The 18,048-nt window shown below is 38.6% G+C and overlaps 3 protein-coding genes across 5 annotated transcripts; 2 read left to right on the top strand and 1 right to left on the bottom strand.

The window, feature by feature from the left end:
* Nucleotides 1–1,769: 1,769 nt before the first annotated feature.
* LOC132188676 (putative N-acetyltransferase HLS1) lies at nucleotides 1,770–3,988 on the top strand. The gene is made up of 3 exons (XM_059603197.2): nucleotides 1,770–1,967; nucleotides 2,148–2,275; nucleotides 3,020–3,988. The coding sequence occupies exons 1-3, from the start codon at nucleotides 1,770–1,772 to the stop codon at nucleotides 3,876–3,878; spliced, it is 1,185 nt and encodes a 394-aa protein (XP_059459180.2). The 3' UTR covers nucleotides 3,879–3,988.
* Nucleotides 3,989–5,626: 1,638 nt separating this feature from the next.
* PLMT (phospholipid N-methyltransferase) lies at nucleotides 5,627–10,231 on the top strand. 3 transcript variants are annotated; one of them, XM_059602946.2, is made up of 3 exons: nucleotides 5,627–5,985; nucleotides 8,544–8,834; nucleotides 10,142–10,231. In XM_059602946.2, the coding sequence occupies exons 1-2, from the start codon at nucleotides 5,741–5,743 to the stop codon at nucleotides 8,791–8,793; spliced, it is 495 nt and encodes a 164-aa protein (XP_059458929.1). In that variant the 5' UTR covers nucleotides 5,627–5,740; the 3' UTR covers nucleotides 8,794–8,834; nucleotides 10,142–10,231. The 3 variants fall into 3 exon arrangements, with proteins under 3 accessions (XP_059458929.1, XP_059458931.1, XP_059458930.1); XM_059602948.2 differs by lacking the exon at nucleotides 10,142–10,231 and adding an exon at nucleotides 10,020–10,098; XM_059602947.2 differs by lacking the exon at nucleotides 10,142–10,231 and having other exon boundaries at nucleotides 8,544–8,964.
* On the bottom strand, nucleotides 9,718–15,026 carry PNSB1 (NDH-dependent cyclic electron flow 1). The gene is made up of 6 exons (XM_059602945.2): nucleotides 14,404–15,026; nucleotides 11,404–11,594; nucleotides 10,949–11,206; nucleotides 10,678–10,783; nucleotides 10,156–10,241; nucleotides 9,718–10,063 (listed from the first exon to the last, which is right to left on the bottom strand). The coding sequence occupies exons 1-6, from the start codon at nucleotides 14,992–14,994 to the stop codon at nucleotides 9,898–9,900; spliced, it is 1,398 nt and encodes a 465-aa protein (XP_059458928.1). The 5' UTR covers nucleotides 14,995–15,026; the 3' UTR covers nucleotides 9,718–9,897.
* Between the last annotated feature and the right edge of the window lie 3,022 nt (nucleotides 15,027–18,048).

The raw sequence follows: 18,048 nt of genomic DNA, 5'->3' as shown, positions 1-18,048 counted from the left end.
CATGGTAATCATCATCATCCTTACAAGACCATCCACATGTTCACCAAAGACGTGGTCTACCACAACACCATCCCCCACAATAATTGGTGAAGAGAAAGTAATATATTGTATGGGGATCGGATGGCTCTATGAGATTAAGGAATTCGGCTACATACACTGGGTATCTCTCACCACGCAGGCATCATCATTGCAGGTGTCGGCCGGACCAATTACTGTCCACCACTGCCAGGCCATATATATATATACATATAATCCATCGGGGGGGAAAAGTACAATTTCTTTTTTCTTAAGATATATAATGTTATAATATAAATAAAATGATTAAATTTAATTAATTTCTTTCTTTTTATAAGCTTAAGCTTTTGAAAGAAGTTGTGATTTTATATGGTATTAAAGTCAGAGGTCATGATGAATTCAAACCTGGACTCCATCAATTCACCCCTTCATGCGGGACGAGAAAAGAATAAATTAGTCTTCAGTTTTATTTAGGTTTTATATTTTAAGATTTTGTATTCTGTAATTTAATAATGAGCTTGGTCCATATATAGTCAGTTAAAATAGGGTTAAAGTTATTTTATAAATAGATAATGGGCTTAGCCCAAAGTGAGTCAAATTAGGGTTATGGTTTATTTTACAATATCTATTTAAATGCTCTGTGTACTCTATGGAGATCAGATTATGATTAATGAAAAAGATGTTTTCTTGGAGGCATGATTGTTCTCTTCTTCTTGGTAGTGACACTCTACCAAAACCTCATTGTTGATCGGTGAGACTCTGATCAATGTGATTTATCTTATTTTATGTTATTTTTGATATGTTTTCTATTGTTCTCCTTCCATCCTCCGTCACTCCGTTTCATGTGTTTTGACTCACATAATAAAATGAAGTTTGAGCCCACAAGTGATGGCCAGAAAGTGTTAAAGTATTAATTAAATAATTAAATTTATATCTTATAATCAACTTAGTCTTTTTGAATAAGCGGTAATTAATTTAACATAATATCAGAGTAAAAACCCTAATTTTGAATTATGTCTTTTCATTCACTTTTTATTTCAATTAAATATTATACGTGTTGAGCCTTATATTTAAGACAAAGTTCGAACACCCATATTGTAAGAATGAGTATTAATTTAGTTAAATTTATCTCTTCATAAAATCTTAAACTTTTATGATAAACATGCCTTAATTAGTGTGTGGTACTGTAATTAAATTTGGACCATATATGGAGATCTAAGAACTGCCATGCATATATATATATATATATAAAACTACTGCATGCCGTCATCGTTCTCATCATTGTACACACGATAATAACTTTGACACTACACATGATATGTATGTTAAAACCATGATAATTGACTCGGGTTTTTAGTCCTTTTTTCTTTTGTTTGATTTATATATAGATCGACATCATAGAAACATATTACTAAAATTAATAAAAATCAAGCGATAATTGAAAAGAATATATCTGGTTCTCACCAATGATATAGTATATTCACCTTTCATCTTTCTTATTAGACTATTCAAATGGATGGAGCTAGAGAATGTGACATAATATAATTGGTGTAACATTGCCTCAATTTAAAAGGTCCACTCAACCTGGTGGAGTTGCCACGTCAGCCCCTTGTCCTATATATATATAAGTAGATAGAGATTGGAGAGCTAGCTAGCAGCCCAGAGAGCACAAAGTACTAGAAATTAAGATAATTTCTACGAGAAAAATATATATATTCACTCTATCTACTATATAGTGGGGTATATATATATATATGTCGGTGAAGGTAGCCGCCGAGTACGTGCCAAAACTGGTGGCGGTGAGGGAGTATGATGAAGAGAGAGATAAGGTGGCGGTGGAAGAGCTGGAGAGGCGGTGTGAAGAAGGGCAGCAGGGGAAGCCTTCTCTTGTCACCGACCTAATGGGTGATCCCATATGCCGCGTCCGTCCCTTCCCAATACACATCATGCTGGTAATTATATTTATTTAATTTCTAATAATTACATATATAATTAATTCAAAGCCACATTATATTTGTAATGTGGACGTGACCGACTGATATATGTTGTACATGGAGATCGAGTTATTTAGGTTGTTTTAGTTTTGCATTAATTTAGTCTTACTGACGATGATGTTTGTATTAATTGTCCAGGTTGCCGAGTATGGAGAGGGAGAGATTGTGGGGGTGATAAGAGGGTGTGTAAAAACTGTGACACGTGGGAATTCTGTTTATGTAAAGTTGGCTTATATTCTGGGCCTACGGGTCTCCCCTACGCACAGGTTCCTCTCTCTTTCTCTTTCTATCTCTGTGTTTGTCTGCTTTCTAGATTCTCGTCCAATGGCCACCCCACAATTAAAAACAGGATTAGATTCGACAAGAACATGAGGAGGGTAATGTTAATTCCTCGTATCATGGAAATGAGCTATAGCCTGTCCTTGACACATATGTATCCACCATCATGTGTGTGTACGTGCACTTCTGTCACCAAAATGTTCCAAAGGATGTCTCATTCTCTTCTTTGGTATTAATTAATTAATTAATATTATTAATATTGTTAATTATCATCTTTTGATCGAGAAGAACAAGAGGAAAAAGAGAATTGCTTTATCTAGTACGGACAACAAATGATTTATTAAATTCCTAGTCTATGGTGTGGTGTGGTGTGTCCCCTAAATAATTGGCCTTCTTAATTAACTAAAATTTTCTCCATCAATTATATAATATAGTACTGTGTTAGATATGTCACCAGGCGCAGCCTAGCTCCCATGCCTATGACTGAGACCACGATTATTTCTTATGTTTTTTAGTCTGCCATGTTATTTTATATCTCCTAAAATGTTCCTTGCTTTTCCCCCCAATAAAGCCCCTTTATAAAGTACTTCACATTTATTCCATTCCACCTGTTTTTAATATATATATATATATATATATATATATATAGAGGTACCATTTGCTTTTTTGTTTTGTTTTTTTTTTTTTTTTTTCTTCCTGATTTTAATATAAACTTAATTATTGGCTTACAGAAGGCTTGGAATCGGCACAACACTGGTACAAAAATTAGAAGAATGGTGCAAGCAAAAGGGTGCGGAGTATGCATACATGGCCACGGATTGCACCAACGAGGCCTCCATTAATTTATTTACCATAAAATGTTCGTACAAGAAATTCCGCACGCCTACTATGTTGGTGCAACCGGTCCACGCTCACTACAAACCAATTGGCTCGGGCATTGAGATCGTCAAACTCACCCCACAACTTTCTGAGTCAATTTATCGTCGAATCTTTGCAAACTCGGAGTTCTTCCCAGGAGACATAGACAGCATTTTACGCAACAAGCTCAATTATGGCACTTTCGTGGCTTTCCCGAAGAACTTTTCTTGGGATCCAAACGCCGAAATAATAAATAATCTTCCCCCAAGTTTCGCAATCCTAAGCGTGTGGAACACAAAGGAAGTGTTCAAGTTGCAGGTGAAGGGCGTGTCGGCGTTGGCGTACGCCGGCTGCATGGGTACGAGGTTGTTGGACGCGTGTTTGCCGTGGCTGAGGTTGCCGTCGTTTCCCGACGTCTTCCGACAATTCGGGGTGCACGTTTTGTACGGGCTACACATGGAAGGTCAACATGCATCGCGCCTCATGAAATCGCTATGCGCCTTTGCGCATAATCTGGCTCGGGACGACGTCGGATGTGGGGCCGTGGTGGCCGAGGTGGGACAGCGGGACCCGGTTCGAGAGGCGATCCCACATTGGAAGAGATTCTCGTGGGCTGAAGATATGTGGTGCATTAAGAGGCTTGGAGATGAAAGTGAAAAATGTGAGCCGTCTGATTGGATGAATCGCCAATCATCCTCATCCGTGATTTTTGTTGATCCACGTGATTTCTGATGACGACACCGTTTTGTTTTAGCTTGATTGACTCACGTATCAGTATAGCTCGTGTTTTCTCAAAGAAAACAGAAGATCAAGTGTCTTGTACCATATTGTCCAATTCAAGGTGGAAGCATCTAATGAAAGACAAACAAAATCATGTTTGATAATGGTTCTCCTAATTGTTTGATTTTGTGATTGTAAATTAAGCAAAATCTTAAAACATAATCAACTCTAATAATCAGGTTCACCAATCCCTATGAACTCATGATCTCCAAGATTATCCTTATATGTTCAAACCACGCCACAAGCCGAGTCTAACTCCTCAAAGACCAATTTGGTCAAATCTTCCCAAATCCCAAGTCATCAACTTCTTGTTCGACTTAATTCCCAAGTTCCATCTTTTAAAGAGTAAACTGCTGTAAGACATAATGGTAGAAGCTAAAATCAAGTATAAGTCTACGACTTAGTGAGCAAAGAACACGTGAAAGACAATTATCAATGCAGTAAACCCAATATTTAATAAAATCAATATCATGTAAAATAGTTTTTGGCAGAATATCAATGCAAAGGATGAAAATGCATTATACATATAGTACATGTTATAGCATAAATGTAGAGTCATAGCTCAACTCCACATGGTTTACCTATACCATTAACTTTCTTACAGTGAGATTTGTGCATTCCCAAAAATCTCTGGTATAACACTGGTGCCCCGGTGAAGTAATACAATAGCAACTATTAACTAGTAGCCCGATCGGGTCTGACCCTGGGTGACACACTACTAGCGATGTTTTGTCGTGATCACCATTCGTAAATGGTTGCATTAGTCATTTAGCTAAACCTTTGGATCTAAGTGGCAAAAATATAAACATAAATTTGGACCATAAGGTCAAGTTTGTATAATTGTAAGCCCATGACTGTTATGCATACATGGAAGTCATGTCATACGATGCACTTTATCTTTGTATTTTACATGCTTGCAATGATAAATACTTATATGACATTTCATACCTTTAATTTCCGATATTTTGTGTTCACAAATTAAATTTTACATCGTTTACAAAGTATTTTTCTTGCAAGTAGTAAGCATACATGTTTCATACATTAAATAATATGCCAACAAAAAACACATAATAGTATCTATGAATTTCACTCACTTTGATCATTGAAATTACCCTGGAAACTATCCTTGAACTCTTCTGCAACGCTCTCTTTGAAAAAGCCTACTTTTAGAAGATTCTATCGGATCAAATACCTACTCTAAGAACCAAAAAAACTAATAAAACGGGATGTTGGAACTGGAATTGATCAATCACAGGGTTTTGTTTATCGATCCTAGAGCTTGCTAATCGACCACAAGAGACTGCTGATCAATCCTAGAGGCTACTAATCGATATCAACTTGTCTCAAACACACCCAAAACCCGAAAAGACATATCCCGACACGAGTCATTATATAATTTAGATTTATACGTGGCATACTAACATAATCGGTCAACAATTTAGACAGAATTTGATAGTAAAGATTTATTTGTTAGTTTTGCGTAGTACATGAAGCTTTCAGATTATTTTTATAACATAAAGAATTTATTGCAAATTAGTGTACTACAAGTACTGATTTTATAATTTTTCCAATAACAAAAGCAAAATTCGCATGCCACCATAGCAATGTATGATTTATCACATATATGCCCTGGCCCAATACATTTCTAAAGCCACAATAAATTGCTTTAAGCCCAAAATCCAAAAACCATAGCCTGGGCAAGAGTCTCTCTCTCTGTCTCTCAGAGACTCAAGACTGTCAGACACGCAAACACGCAGGCAGGGGGGAACAGATATTTTCTTCCCGAGAAAGTGAAAGGGAAAACACTCAAACAAATGGGGATAGCAGCCGCGGTTGGGGTTTTGGTGCCGTTCCCATTTTACTACTTGCTTTGGACCAGACCGCAGTCGTGGGTGGACCTGTGTGGGAAGGGGCGGGACCCATCGAAGGTGATGGCCCACGTCTCCCATTTGCTGAAGCTGGTTCAGTTGGTCTCACTCTTCTCTGTGTCCTCCCTCTCTTGGCCTCCCCCTCTCTACTTCTGGCCCCTCCTCGCCTTTGGCCAGTTCCTCAACTTCAGGTCCGTCCTTTCCTGTCTTTATGCAATATTCATGTGCGTGCGTGTGTTTGTGTGTGAGATGGGATATTGGGATGTTTGTTAGGTGCACCTGTCAAATTTTGGTTCTGGGGTTAACTTAGAATTATGAATGTGTTATTTTTGGATAATATTTATGTCCTATCTTTGACGTCTCTTTAGAAAATCATCTTATGTTTGGTTTTTGCAAACAATGTACTGTGTAATTCTTGTCCTTACGGTGCCTTGTATTTTTGAAGAATAGAAGTGTCACCAAGTGTAATTATTATATAATAGGCTTGTATCTTGTTAATTGTTTTGCATGCTTTCATTAGTTCCATTAGTTCATTAATGTAGATGTCAATAGAATCAGTGAAAGATTTAAAGCATTAAAAGATTGGGAGAGGCATGCCACAAGTCTCTTATGTGTTTATAACATCCAAAAATGATTTCTGTACTTAGAGGTTGGATAATTGGTGTCAACTAGCCATTGGGATGATCTCCTTTTCCAGCGCATATGGTTTTTGATAAAATGATTTACTTCCTTGATTGTTAGTTAGTACTGATCCATAAACTGTTTTTAGCAGAGACCTAAAGGTTCAGAGCAAATGCAGCCATGCCCCTCTAGAATGTATGTCATACTGTTACAATTCCCAGGCTCTAATTGAATTGCCCTTCAAATTTGAGAAATGGTACTGATGTTAGGTTCATATTGATGCACCAAGTGCACACATTAATTTCTTCAAACACCGGCGTGTGTGTTAGTATCCTTGTAAATTAGACTCATAGAAAAATGGAATGGAGATCAATTTATGGACAATAATAAGGAAAAAAAAGAAAAGAAAGAAAGAACTTTAACGAAGGGATTTGGTGGGGGGGGGGGGGGGGGGGGGGGGGGTGGGGTGGTGGAGCAGAAGTCGAAGACAAGCCTGCAGGCAATGTGATAGGAGCCTAATCCTAAGTACCAGATAAGATGAAGATAAGGAGGCTAGAGTGTTAGGTCAATTGGATTTCTTATTGTTGTTAGTGGTAAGGGGCGTTAGTTTACTTGGTGTCCTGTTATATTCGATAGGTTAAGATAATATGTGCTCTATTTTGTTATCATCAAAACAGAGAGTGGGATGAGGTTGTTAGGATTTGTTCTCTTTGATTTGAGTTATTATCTTCAAGTAGTTGAATATGGATCGGGTGAATTTTTTATATAACGAAGTGCACTTGATCTGTTTGGTCATTTTATCAAAAACATTGATTGTGGTTTTGCCTCCCACCCTAAGTGAAGCACTTTCTTCAATCAATTTACTTGATTGTCGTGTGGGTTTCCATCATAGAGTTGGTTCTTCATCCCCTTGTCTGAGAACTGTGTGTGGGGCTTAGGGGTTGAATCATCTGAATCCCAGCTGAGAATGCAATAGTTACAGTTATGTGATCCCAGGTACTGAAGGAAGGAGAAAAGCACACAGGAATTAGAAAAAAAAAAAGTTAAGGAGAAGGGGAAGAACCTGTAGGTCGTCAGGTTTGGCACTGCTTCAATTTGAAGAGCAGAACTAGCATTTATTGGTTGTAAATTTTATGAATTACTAGATAGTTTCTGGAGCAAGTACTTGTTTTCTTTGTAGGGTGCAGGAAATTCCATCTTGGGGGACTGAGGGATCAGGTGGGTTTAAAATTTCAAAATGCAAAGCCAGCCTTTGGCAGGGGATTGTGGCTATTGAGCTGTGTAATAAGAATGACTAAGGATTATAAGGGCGAATCACCTTTAAAAGATAGCCATATCTATGTATTAGGGTTGAGGATTCCCTTCCTAGATTGCTAAAGGAAATTTGCAATAGTCAAAGAAACTTTTTGACAATGTCTTGTCCTTTTTTCTTTGCCTCAGATCAGAAGTTTGTGGCATCTCATGTAGCAGCAGGTCATTTGCTTCCCATGATGATTATGGTTTTACGAACTGGCAGAATGAGTTTGTTAATAGGAGCATATTGAAAACACTGAATTAATCTTATTTATCAAAAAACAAAATTGGACTAATCTTAACAGATATAACATAGAAGTCTGCGTGAGCTTGGTAGGCTCCACACTTCTCTGGCTACTGTTATTTGTTGCAAACTGAGCTTCATTAAAAAATAGTTTATCTAAGGCTTAATTTGTTTCAACCAGAAGTAAAACTAGAGAAGAAAACCATGAGAACTGTTAGATCATGCTTGTAACTCCTACGAAGGATTTAATTACTTTGTTCTTATAGCTTTCACTAAAGTGTTGCATACTACGGAATGACAAGAGCATGCATAACGGCTATTTTCTAGAAACTCATACTCACAACAGTAAAAGGAAAAAAAACGAATGCTCTGTCTTCATTTTGGAGGACCACTGTTTACTTTCAGATAAAATGTCAATTGCTTATGCTCCAGTGGTGATATCTTAAATATTTTCTAAACTACTTAGAAATTTAGCCGGTAATTTATGTGCTTTCCATGAATAAATTTGTGGTTCGGATTATTGCCTTTGTTTGCTGTGTTGTTTTTTACTATCTATCTCTTAGTTGGTGTACTAAAACTGTCAAATTACAGGGTGTTTCAGTTGCTTGGTGAATCTGGAACTTACTATGGAGTTCGCTTTGGAAAGAACATTCCCTGGGTGACAGAATTCCCTTTTGGGGTTATTAGAGATCCTCAGTACGTAGGAAGCGTTATGAGTCTTCTTGCATGTCTTTCTTGGGTGCCCTTGCAATACATTCTCCTCTGGTCACTCGGCTATGCCTTCATGATATATGTAGAATCAAAGGAAGATCTAGCCACTCGGGCAAAGCTAGTCTCATGATTTGATCATGGAAGAACTAACTGTTCCTCAGATTGTCCAAGGTAGATTGTCTAGAGGTGTTTCTTTTCTTTCAGCTCTTTGCTTCTCTTTCTCTTTCTCTTTCTTCTTAATAAAAAGAGCCGACACCTGATATTTTGGACTTTTCTTCCTTATTAGGGCATTTCTCTTATATACTTTCTGCGTACTTTTTTTCTTTGAAAAACTAGGTGAAAGCTCTTTGGAAATTGACTTTCCTAGGAATTAAATGTTGTGCTTTTTTATGAGGGAAGGCATTAGAATTGCCACGTGAAGGAGTGGCAACCATCTCTAAAATTAAATTTGTGGCCTCTGGAAACCCTTCGGGGAATGCACAGGTATTTCAACAACAAAACAATGATCTTTTCATGAAAAATATTTAAAGTTTGTGCATTTAACAGTGTACATAAAGTCAATGCTAGCACCTGTTTTAAAAAGTTTAAATGATATTGTATCATGTACATCGTTAAATATATCAACTTTAAATTCTAACCATAAAATAAATATTATCATTGCATTAGAAATGGAGAGGGTACTTGTCACTTCAACAAGGCTTTTGTGTAGAAACATTTGCGTCTAGCAATTGTGGCAACATTACCAAGAGGCTGACTTCAAATTTAGTTAATTTCTTGTAAAAGCTCCCGAAGATGGGCTAGAGATTTTAAGTCAAAAAACGTTATTTTTAAGCTTTTGGCAAAAGTGTGTTTTAGCAATTTTTGTGCATTTTGAACTCTTAAAAACGCTTTCAATTTCTTTTACCAAACGGGTACTTTATTTTCAAACGGACTTTTGAGTATTAAACGGACTTTTAAGCCTCTCAAACACATACACAAACAGACCCTAAAATGAAATATTATGTTTCACATATTCGGCAGCAGGGTAGTTCAAACTAAATTGTGTTAAATAAATTTTATCCATGATAAATTTGGGGAAAGGTATGTTTAGCCAGAACCATTTGCAGAAAATTTGATATTCTTCTATACAATTGAAATGGAAACAATTCCAAAATAGCAGCAACAATAACAAAAACCATAAAAAGTAAAAAAAAAAATTATAAAATGAAAAAAAGGAAGTGACCCTCTTCTTCTTCTAGGCTAGAGCTAGGGACACATCAAAAATTTGAAGTACTTTCTTAACAGCTTGAATGTCAATATCTATTAATTTTCCTGTCTTGGAGGAAACAATAACACATTTCTTCTCTTCTGCATTAGGAACAAATAGTTTCCCCTTTTCTTCAGAGCAAAACAATGCGATGCTGCAGCAAATATGTGTAACCATTTCAAACTTGTGCCTTTTTAACTTCTATCTAAACTTATCTGAGTTTATTTGTCAGATGAAATGAATTACCTGGGTTTTTCCCGTGCACTTGCAAGTTGGATAGCTGCTGTGTTTGTAGCAATCACCCCAGCTGAGTCATTGATAAGGGCTGCCAGCTGAAGCAGAGGAAACCCCAGCAGAATCAAGTGACAGTATTGGAACTTGAAAATGCTCCATGTTTTTAATCATCTAGCATTATCATTCTTCATCTTTTCGTAGAAAATTTATACTATTGCTGTATGTTCTAAACATAACATGCAAAATCACCGTGCGAGAGGCATTTTCATGAAGAGAAATGCTACATGTATTGCTAAATTCTAAGTGCTTACTCCTTGATGTGGGAGTGAAAACCGTCATTGAATTTTAGACGGGTTAATCTGTATATAAGATATCAATAGTGATTTTCACTACCACATCGGGTGGTTTCCTTTCTAGTATACCCAGATAAGTTTTCTACCATTTTACGCATTTTTGCTGACGTTTGCCTTTTCTTTTTATCTTTTCGTACACTAGTTTTTCTACACAAGAACAAGTGAAAGAAGAAAAAGTTACCTGGCCAGGAGTTGTGATGAACACAATGCTTGCATCATCTCCAACAAGTTCTTCCACATTCTCCCTTTCTTTCTCATGTGGAATAACAAAAACTGGCCTAGGTCCCCTGTTAACAAATACAATCTCATGTCAATGCTTTCCACATGAGAGTGTCTATTTAACTCTCTTTTTTTTTTTGGCTGAGTAGCAGAGTTATGTATGCTCTTTGCATTTCAAACAGCAGTTTTTTTCTTTTCTTTCCTTTTTCTTTTTTCTATAATGAATTCAGTACCTTATAAAATCTGCTATTTCAGCCCACACTTCAATTGGTAGCAAGCTATCAGTATCCCCCTTAGACTGCATTGAGGCCTTGGAATCCGATTTTATCCCATGAATTACAACATATCTTCCTTTCTCTGCTCCTGCTTTCCTATATTTTGCCTCTACAACTGCCTTCAGCTTCCTTGAAATGGCTACTCTGAGAGGAGGCACATGTTGCCTTGGCACGCTTCGAAATGGTTTCCCCAACCAATCAAGCATCTGATGATACCTAATCAAACAAATCATAACATAGTAAGTCACTCTGTACTTTCTGGTTAATCCATGTACATTTTTCTGCTACTTTGGAGACTTGGGCCTTCCAAAAACATTATATCCTGCAGAACAAAATTCTGTTTGGAAAGAACAATATCTATGTTTACTAAATATTGAAGTACCTAAATCATTTGTCTTGTATTGTAAACTCACATGTTATATCCTCCATCAGAGAGATTGGTACTATCTGGAACAAATGTGTGGGAGAGAAGTAATCCTGCCCCTGCAGAATTGACATTTGGGTAAATGTAGCTAACTCTATCTCGAGCTGTTGTCATGAACAAGAATGCCGCATGCCCTAGCCCTGCTAGCCTGGTTGACAACACCATGTCATAGTACCTATTCTGCAGCAACAATTGAAACCCACCTGAATAATCACTTGTTATACATAAAGTTGCAAAGAGAAACTATAGCTACTGTGTAAAAGCTTATGAATTGCATCATTTGCAGAAGAAAAAAAAAATAGATTTGCTGATTATTTTTCTTACATGATTATCAAGAAATCACCGAAGAGAGCAAAAGCTTTTGAAAATAAGTATAGTATTAGAAATATTGCATATTCAAGAAATGAGTTGATTTTCTGTTCACAAATGATTTAAAACCAAGTTGATCTAGTATTTTTTTTTTTTTTTTGGAAGTTTGTCAAACGCCCTGTTTAAGTGTTAATGTGGGTTAAAATGCCTTTGAGGTAACTGTGGTAAAAGTCTAATATCAAATGGCTGCCCTTTACGTCGGTTTGAGTTTGCGATTTCAAAAAATACGATTTTGAAATATGTAATTTGAAAACGTGATTTTTAAAAACACAATTAGACCTTTAAAATTGTAGTTTAGCCTTTAAAACTGGACGTTTTCAAAAAAAACATCTTCTTAACTGCGACTTGAAAACACAGATTTTCTACTTTTTTAACTTGTAATTTTGTAAAAATGCAATCCCAAACAGTTTATTTTTTACGATTTGGTTTAAAATCACACTTTTTGTCTATGAAAATCATAATTCCAAATGCACCCAAAGTTCCGTTTAATTTGACGTAAAATGGTTTCCGTCGGAAAATATTTTTAGGAAAGCCATTTTCCCTGAAAATGTTTTCTGTCAATAACATTTTATGGCGCTTATCGTGCGCACGGAAAATAATTTTTTTTAATATATATTTTTTTTCCAATAAGGTCCCCACCAAGACTTGTTTGGGACCCCATCGGAACCTGCTCGGGACCTCACCCGCACCTACCCAAGACTTGACTGGGACCCGCCCGGGACTTGCCCGGGACCCCGCCGACACCTGCCTGGGACATGCCCAGGACTTGATCTGGACCCGCCCGGGACTTGACAGGGACCTGTCCGGGACGTGACCGAGACCTCACCCAAACCTGCCTGGGACTTGCCCGAGACCCCATCGAGACTTGACCGGGACCCGCCCAGGAGTTTTCGTGGACTCGCCTGGGACCTACTCAAGACCTTGCCTGGACTTGACCGGGACCCGACCGGGCAAGTCCCAGTCCAGTCCCGGTAGGGCCCCAGGCAAGTTTCGGGCAGATCTTAGGCCAGTCCAAATGGGGTCCCAAGCAGGTCCAGGTCAAAACCTAGGCGAATCCTAGTCCAATCTCGGGTGAGTCCTAGTTAAGTCCCGAGCGGGTCCTGATTAGGTTCCGGGTGAGTCCTGGTGGAGTCCCAGTCAAGTCTCGAGTAGGTCCCGACAGCGTCCCCGGCAAGTCCCGAGTGGGTCATAGGCGGGTCCAGGGCAAGTCCTGGGCGGGTCCAAGTTTAGTCCCGGTCAAGTCCTAGATGGGTCCCAGTCGAGTCCCGAGCAGGTCCCGATTAGGTCCCAGGTGAGTCCTTAGCAAGTCCTTGGCAGGTTCAGTCAAGTCCCAGGCAGGTCCCGGGCAAGTCCCGGGCTGGTCCCGGCGGGGTCCTAGGCAAGTCCCGGGAGGGTGCCGGCGGGGTCCTAGGCAAGTCCCGGGAGGGTGCCGGTCAAGTCCTGAGCGAGTCCTGGTCCAGTCCTGGTCAAGTCCCAGGTAGGTCCTAGTCAAGTCCCGAGCGGGTCATTGTCAAGTCCCGGGCAAGTCCCGGGCAGGTCCAATCAAGTCCCGGGCGGGTCCGAGTTAGGTCCCAGGCAAGTCCCAGTCAGGTCCCGAGCAAGTCCCGGATGGGTCCTAGTCAAGTCTCAACGGGGTCTCGGTCAAGTCTCGGGCAGGTCCCGGGCAAGTCTCAGGCGGGTCCTAGGGGGACCCAGGCAGGTCCAGGTCAAGTCCCGGGCGGGTCCAGGGCGAGTCTTAGTCAAGTTCCGGGCGAGTCCTGAGCAGCTCCCGGTCAAGTCCTGGGCGGGTCCCGAGCAAGTTCCGGATGGGTTCAGGTCGGGTCCCAAGCAAGTCTCGAAGAGATTCTGGGCGGGTGTTGGCAAGGTCCGTCGATTTAAGAATGAGATGCTTACAATTGGAAATTGGTTTATGGTTTTCAAAACCGAAAATCATTTTCCGAAAATTAAAGAAGAATTTTCGGTCAAAAGAAAAATATTTTTCGTTGACCACTATTTTACGTCGAAATAAACACCGTAAATGCGAAAAATCATTTTCTTAAAAGCATTTTATATTGAAGTAAACGAAGCTTTAGTTTCAAAAGTGTGGTAAATAGTACTTGTTTTGAGCCTAAGCATCAAGATATTACTTCTATCCACTTCCATCCATAATTTTAACATGTAAACATGTAGACACGCCAAACCAATAAGAAAATGACACTTGGCTCATATGCTTCATTAAAAAATAAAAAAATAACAAAAACAAAAATAAAAATAAAAATAAGACTTCAAAAAAAGTTTAGAGTGGTCAAGCCATTTCCTATTGCCGTTTAGGATGGCCAAACTACTCTTACAGCTGGGATGGGAGTGGTTTCCACTTTCCACCCCCTTTAGGCCTTAGCCATAGTTTTAAATTTTCTTTTAAATTTTAATGAGGCATGTGTGCCAAGTGTCATTTTTTGATTGGTTTCGCTTGTAAAGTACAGTACTAAATTATTCATTTGACCCTTTGTTTTTTATTACGTTTTTTATTAAGTAGGAATAATATCCGATTAGTTATATTGGAAGGTTATTTTTGACTCTTCTTATAACTAACCGAGTAAGATTCAAATGAAATAGACTTCAAGTTATGGGAGCCACCGACCTTAAGAAGTCCAACCATGTCGGTATACTCGGCTGGCTCGGGGTAATCGTCATCAGGATCATAAACATTAGCCCACCTCACATTCTTGTTCATCTCATACGCCTGCTTCCCTCTGGCCGACGCCAACACGTCCACCTGAACACCCGGGTACCTGTCCTTGATCAGCTGAATCGCCGGAAAGAAGAGCAAATTCTCATACACGCCGCCGGAGACCATGCAGCAGCACCTCCTCACGTCGCCTCTAACTTTCAACGCCAAGGACGCGATTTCCACGTTGTAACCCGCCGGGAACTTCAGGAACCCGTAGGGGCTGTTGGGGTTATCCGGCGGCCGATCGTCCTCTTCTTGCTTCCCGTCGTTGAACAATCCGCCGTACTCCATCTCCGGGTCCTCTCCGTCGTCGAACGGGTCGAGCCAGGAGTTCTTCTTCTTGTGTTGGGCGTTGAGGCTGCTGATTGGTCTCTTGCCGCAATGAGGGTGGTCTGGTGGGTGCAGGAAAGAGAGTTTGGTGGAGTGGAGTGAGGGAAATGAAGCTGGGTTTGTGAGAAAGGGTGATAGGGGTACTTTGGGGATTAGAGAAGTTGTAGCCATGGATGAGGACTGAGCGCTTCTTCTGGTTCAGTTTCTGGTTTTATTGTTAAGGCATATGAGTGTGTGGATGGTAGTTGGATAAGTGGGCCACCAAATTCTTTTTCTTTTTTATAATTTTTGGGGTAATTTGCTAAGTCTTTTTTAGAATTTTACTAACAAATAACTCAATACACAAAATATTCAAAAATAATTTCACTTTAATATCACATTACATTCAAAGAGCAATGAAAAATACTACTTAGCATTCTCAACTATCAATCTCACATCGTTAGAACAAAGAGAATGCTTGAAGATGGATGTTAAAGGTATTAATTAAATGATTAAATTTATATTTTTTTATCAGTTTAAGTTTTTGAGATAACTGGTTATTTAACATGGTATCATAGCCAAATTTATGAGATCGAACCTTGACTCTATTAGTTCATCCCAATGTTGAGCCCCACGCATTAAAAAGGAGTTTAAGTTCACACATGAATGTTAAAGTATTGATTAAGTGACTAAATTTACTTCTTCCTAACATTGACTTTATTTACCTCTTTCTATCAATTTAAGCTTATAAAAAAAGTTGCGACATCTACTGTCTAATCAAACTATATTGACTAATTTAATCATTTGCAAAAAAAAAAAAGTTTTTAATTAAATAATAAGAGTTTTTTGACATGTCCGCATAAGAGGGGGAGGGGGATTCGAACTGGTGACCTCCACTTCATTGGATGATATGAATCAGCAATAACTCTTATTATTTAATTAATGAAGTTCATGAAATGACGTGGCAAAGTTGGATTGGTTATTGAGAAGCTTTTTCTCACTTTATTTCCGTCTCTGATATTCGTTTTTTTCTCAGTCAAAAATCTTCACTCAAATTTTCCTCTGCGCATCCAGAGAAACTACACATCTCAGCTGGAAATGTCGGGCCCATGGCGGGTACGGTCGATGAACATTGCCGAGTCTGAGTCTCGGCCGGCCCTTAGCCCACCGGGAACAAGGCCCGGCCCACCGATCCCCGAAAACCCAAGAAGAAATCCGATACCAAGCACAAAGAAATCGACAGCACCGTCCCCGCAACCGATTGGTCCGATTCCTGTACTCAATTCTCCGAAACGCGAAACGGCGCCGTCTGTACTGGGTCGGAAGGATTCAATGACAGCGTCGTCGTCGCCGTCTACCGCCGATACGTCGTCGTTGAGTGGGGGGCTGGGGTGAGGCGGAGGCAATCTGGGTGGAAGACTGAACAGGCTGAGAAGGTCGAGAGAGTCGGTGGTGGGGTTGCTTAGAAAGCAAGAAACGGTGCGCTTGGAGTACGCCCAATACCGGTATGCTTATGTTTCTCTTCTTTTTAATTTCATGTTAATATAAAGTTTGAAAGCTTTGCTTGATTTGTGATTTTGGGAACTACTAAATGCTCATTATTGGTTGCTCTTCCTGTTCTAAAGAGTGATGAAGGTGAAATATTTATCTTTAGTTTTGCTTCTTCTCTTGTATGTATATTAACCAGACGATATGTGTATAGAAAATGAGAGAGATGAATACTATTTTCTTAAAAGTGTTTTGTTTTTTTTATGTTTTTGTTTTGCATAATATGGTACGGCCAGTTTGATTAACTATGGTTTGAATTCTTTGAGTTAGAATATAAATTAAATTATTAAATTAGTCATTTTTTATTCGTTTAAATATTTTAGAGAAATAGTGATTTAACATCGTATCAAAATCAAAAGTTCTAAGTTTGAATTTTGTTTTCACCAATTTACCTTACATTTCAATTAAATATTTTACGTATTAGGAGTCCAATGTGCCCCATTTTTCCTAAAAGAAAAAGGAGGGTGGTCCAATATGTTTCTTTCTTTCTCACTTCTCTTCCTACCAACTCGATGAAGCCGACCAACTCAATTAAATCGGCTGTGCGTGTGTTGTGTGTGTCACAGTACGAAGGGAGTGTGCATGAATTGGTGAGGTGTTGAGCCGTGTGTTTTGTGTGGTTCTCTTTGATGGGCAACTTTAAGGAATGTTAGTTGTCAAATGGCTTTTAGAATTTTGTGGGTTTTTAAGTGGTGGGCTTATTTTTTATTTATATGTCCGCACAAGAGGGAAAGAGGGATTCGAACTAGTTGACTTTCGCTTCATTAAGCGTGGTTCTAACTAATTGAACTACCTCTTCACGACAGTAATGAGCTTATTTGGAATGACTTGTATGCCTGCATAGAGGTGTTTTTGGACTTTGACCCCCTCTCTTGTTTCAAGATTAAATGAAGCTGCAAGAAAAAAATAATAATAAAATTGAAAATGCACGACAAACGTACAAGGTTGAGACCATAATTTATTGTTCGTGTTATCTTGTTATTCAGTAATATTGCAGATTGAAAATGAGCTCATTTTAGGTTTTGGGAATTATTGATGATTTGTTTGGTGAGAAAGCACCTGTTTTCTTACAATGTAGTGCACTGTTGAAAAATCATTCTTCTCCCATTAATCTCAAGAATCAAGCCAGTTTACTGTTACCCACACAAACACTTATCCTCTCGATTTCTAATAAAATGGATAATATTTAATATTTATTTTATATACATGATGTCAATGTTAGCACTTTTTTTTTAAAAAAAAAATTAGAGTATATGATATCATGTGTACACCATTAGATAAACAAACTTTAAATCTTAACCATGAAATAAAACTTTGTGAACCATAAGCCAATTGTTAGCGTGTTCCGGTACCCTCACCCGGTTCCAAGGTTCCAAATAATGAACATGGATCGATATTCTCAAATATTGCACTTTTCTTTTTTTCTTTTTCCTTTTTTAATCAAATGGCAAAATTAAGTTACACAACATAACATTCCTCACTGTCAATTCTTGATCATAGTCAGATTGAAAATGAGATTGAATGGAACATATATATATATATATGTAGCTGGTTGGTTTATACATAACTTGTTTCTTGGTCGTCTGAGGTTTAGGCTTCCAACATTTGTAGAATTAGTTCAACTCATTTCACAATTGTTGAGCCTTAATTACAGAAAGGAAAGGACCAAAAAGGTTGCAGGACTGAGACCAGCAGTAG

This window comes from Corylus avellana, chromosome 6, assembly GCF_965113065.1.
Source record: "Corylus avellana chromosome 6, dhCorAvel1.hap1.2, whole genome shotgun sequence".
NCBI lineage: Eukaryota > Viridiplantae > Streptophyta > Magnoliopsida > Fagales > Betulaceae > Corylus > Corylus avellana.
Note: the sequence above shows the minus strand (reverse complement) of the source record. Positions and strands in the feature narration are given on the sequence as shown.

Coding starts and splice junctions, on each gene's coding strand:
- LOC132188676 (XM_059603197.2), top strand. CDS start 1,770: ATGTCGGTGAAGGTAGCCGCCGAGTACGTGCCAAAACTGGTGGCGGTG. Junction 1,968..2,147: donor TCCCAATACACATCATGCTG/GTAATTATATTT, acceptor TTAATTGTCCAG/GTTGCCGAGTATGGAGAGGG. Junction 2,276..3,019: donor CGGGTCTCCCCTACGCACAG/GTTCCTCTCTCT, acceptor ATTGGCTTACAG/AAGGCTTGGAATCGGCACAA.
- PLMT (XM_059602946.2), top strand. CDS start 5,741: ATGGGGATAGCAGCCGCGGTTGGGGTTTTGGTGCCGTTCCCATTTTAC. Junction 5,986..8,543: donor GGCCAGTTCCTCAACTTCAG/GTCCGTCCTTTC, acceptor GTCAAATTACAG/GGTGTTTCAGTTGCTTGGTG.
- PNSB1 (XM_059602945.2), bottom strand. CDS start 14,994: ATGGCTACAACTTCTCTAATCCCCAAAGTACCCCTATCACCCTTTCTC. Junction 10,242..10,677: donor TCATCACAACTCCTGGCCAG/GTAACTTTTTCT, acceptor CCTCTGCTTCAG/CTGGCAGCCCTTATCAATGA. Junction 10,064..10,155: donor AGTGCACGGGAAAAACCCAG/GTAATTCATTTC, acceptor TATTTGCTGCAG/CATCGCATTGTTTTGCTCTG.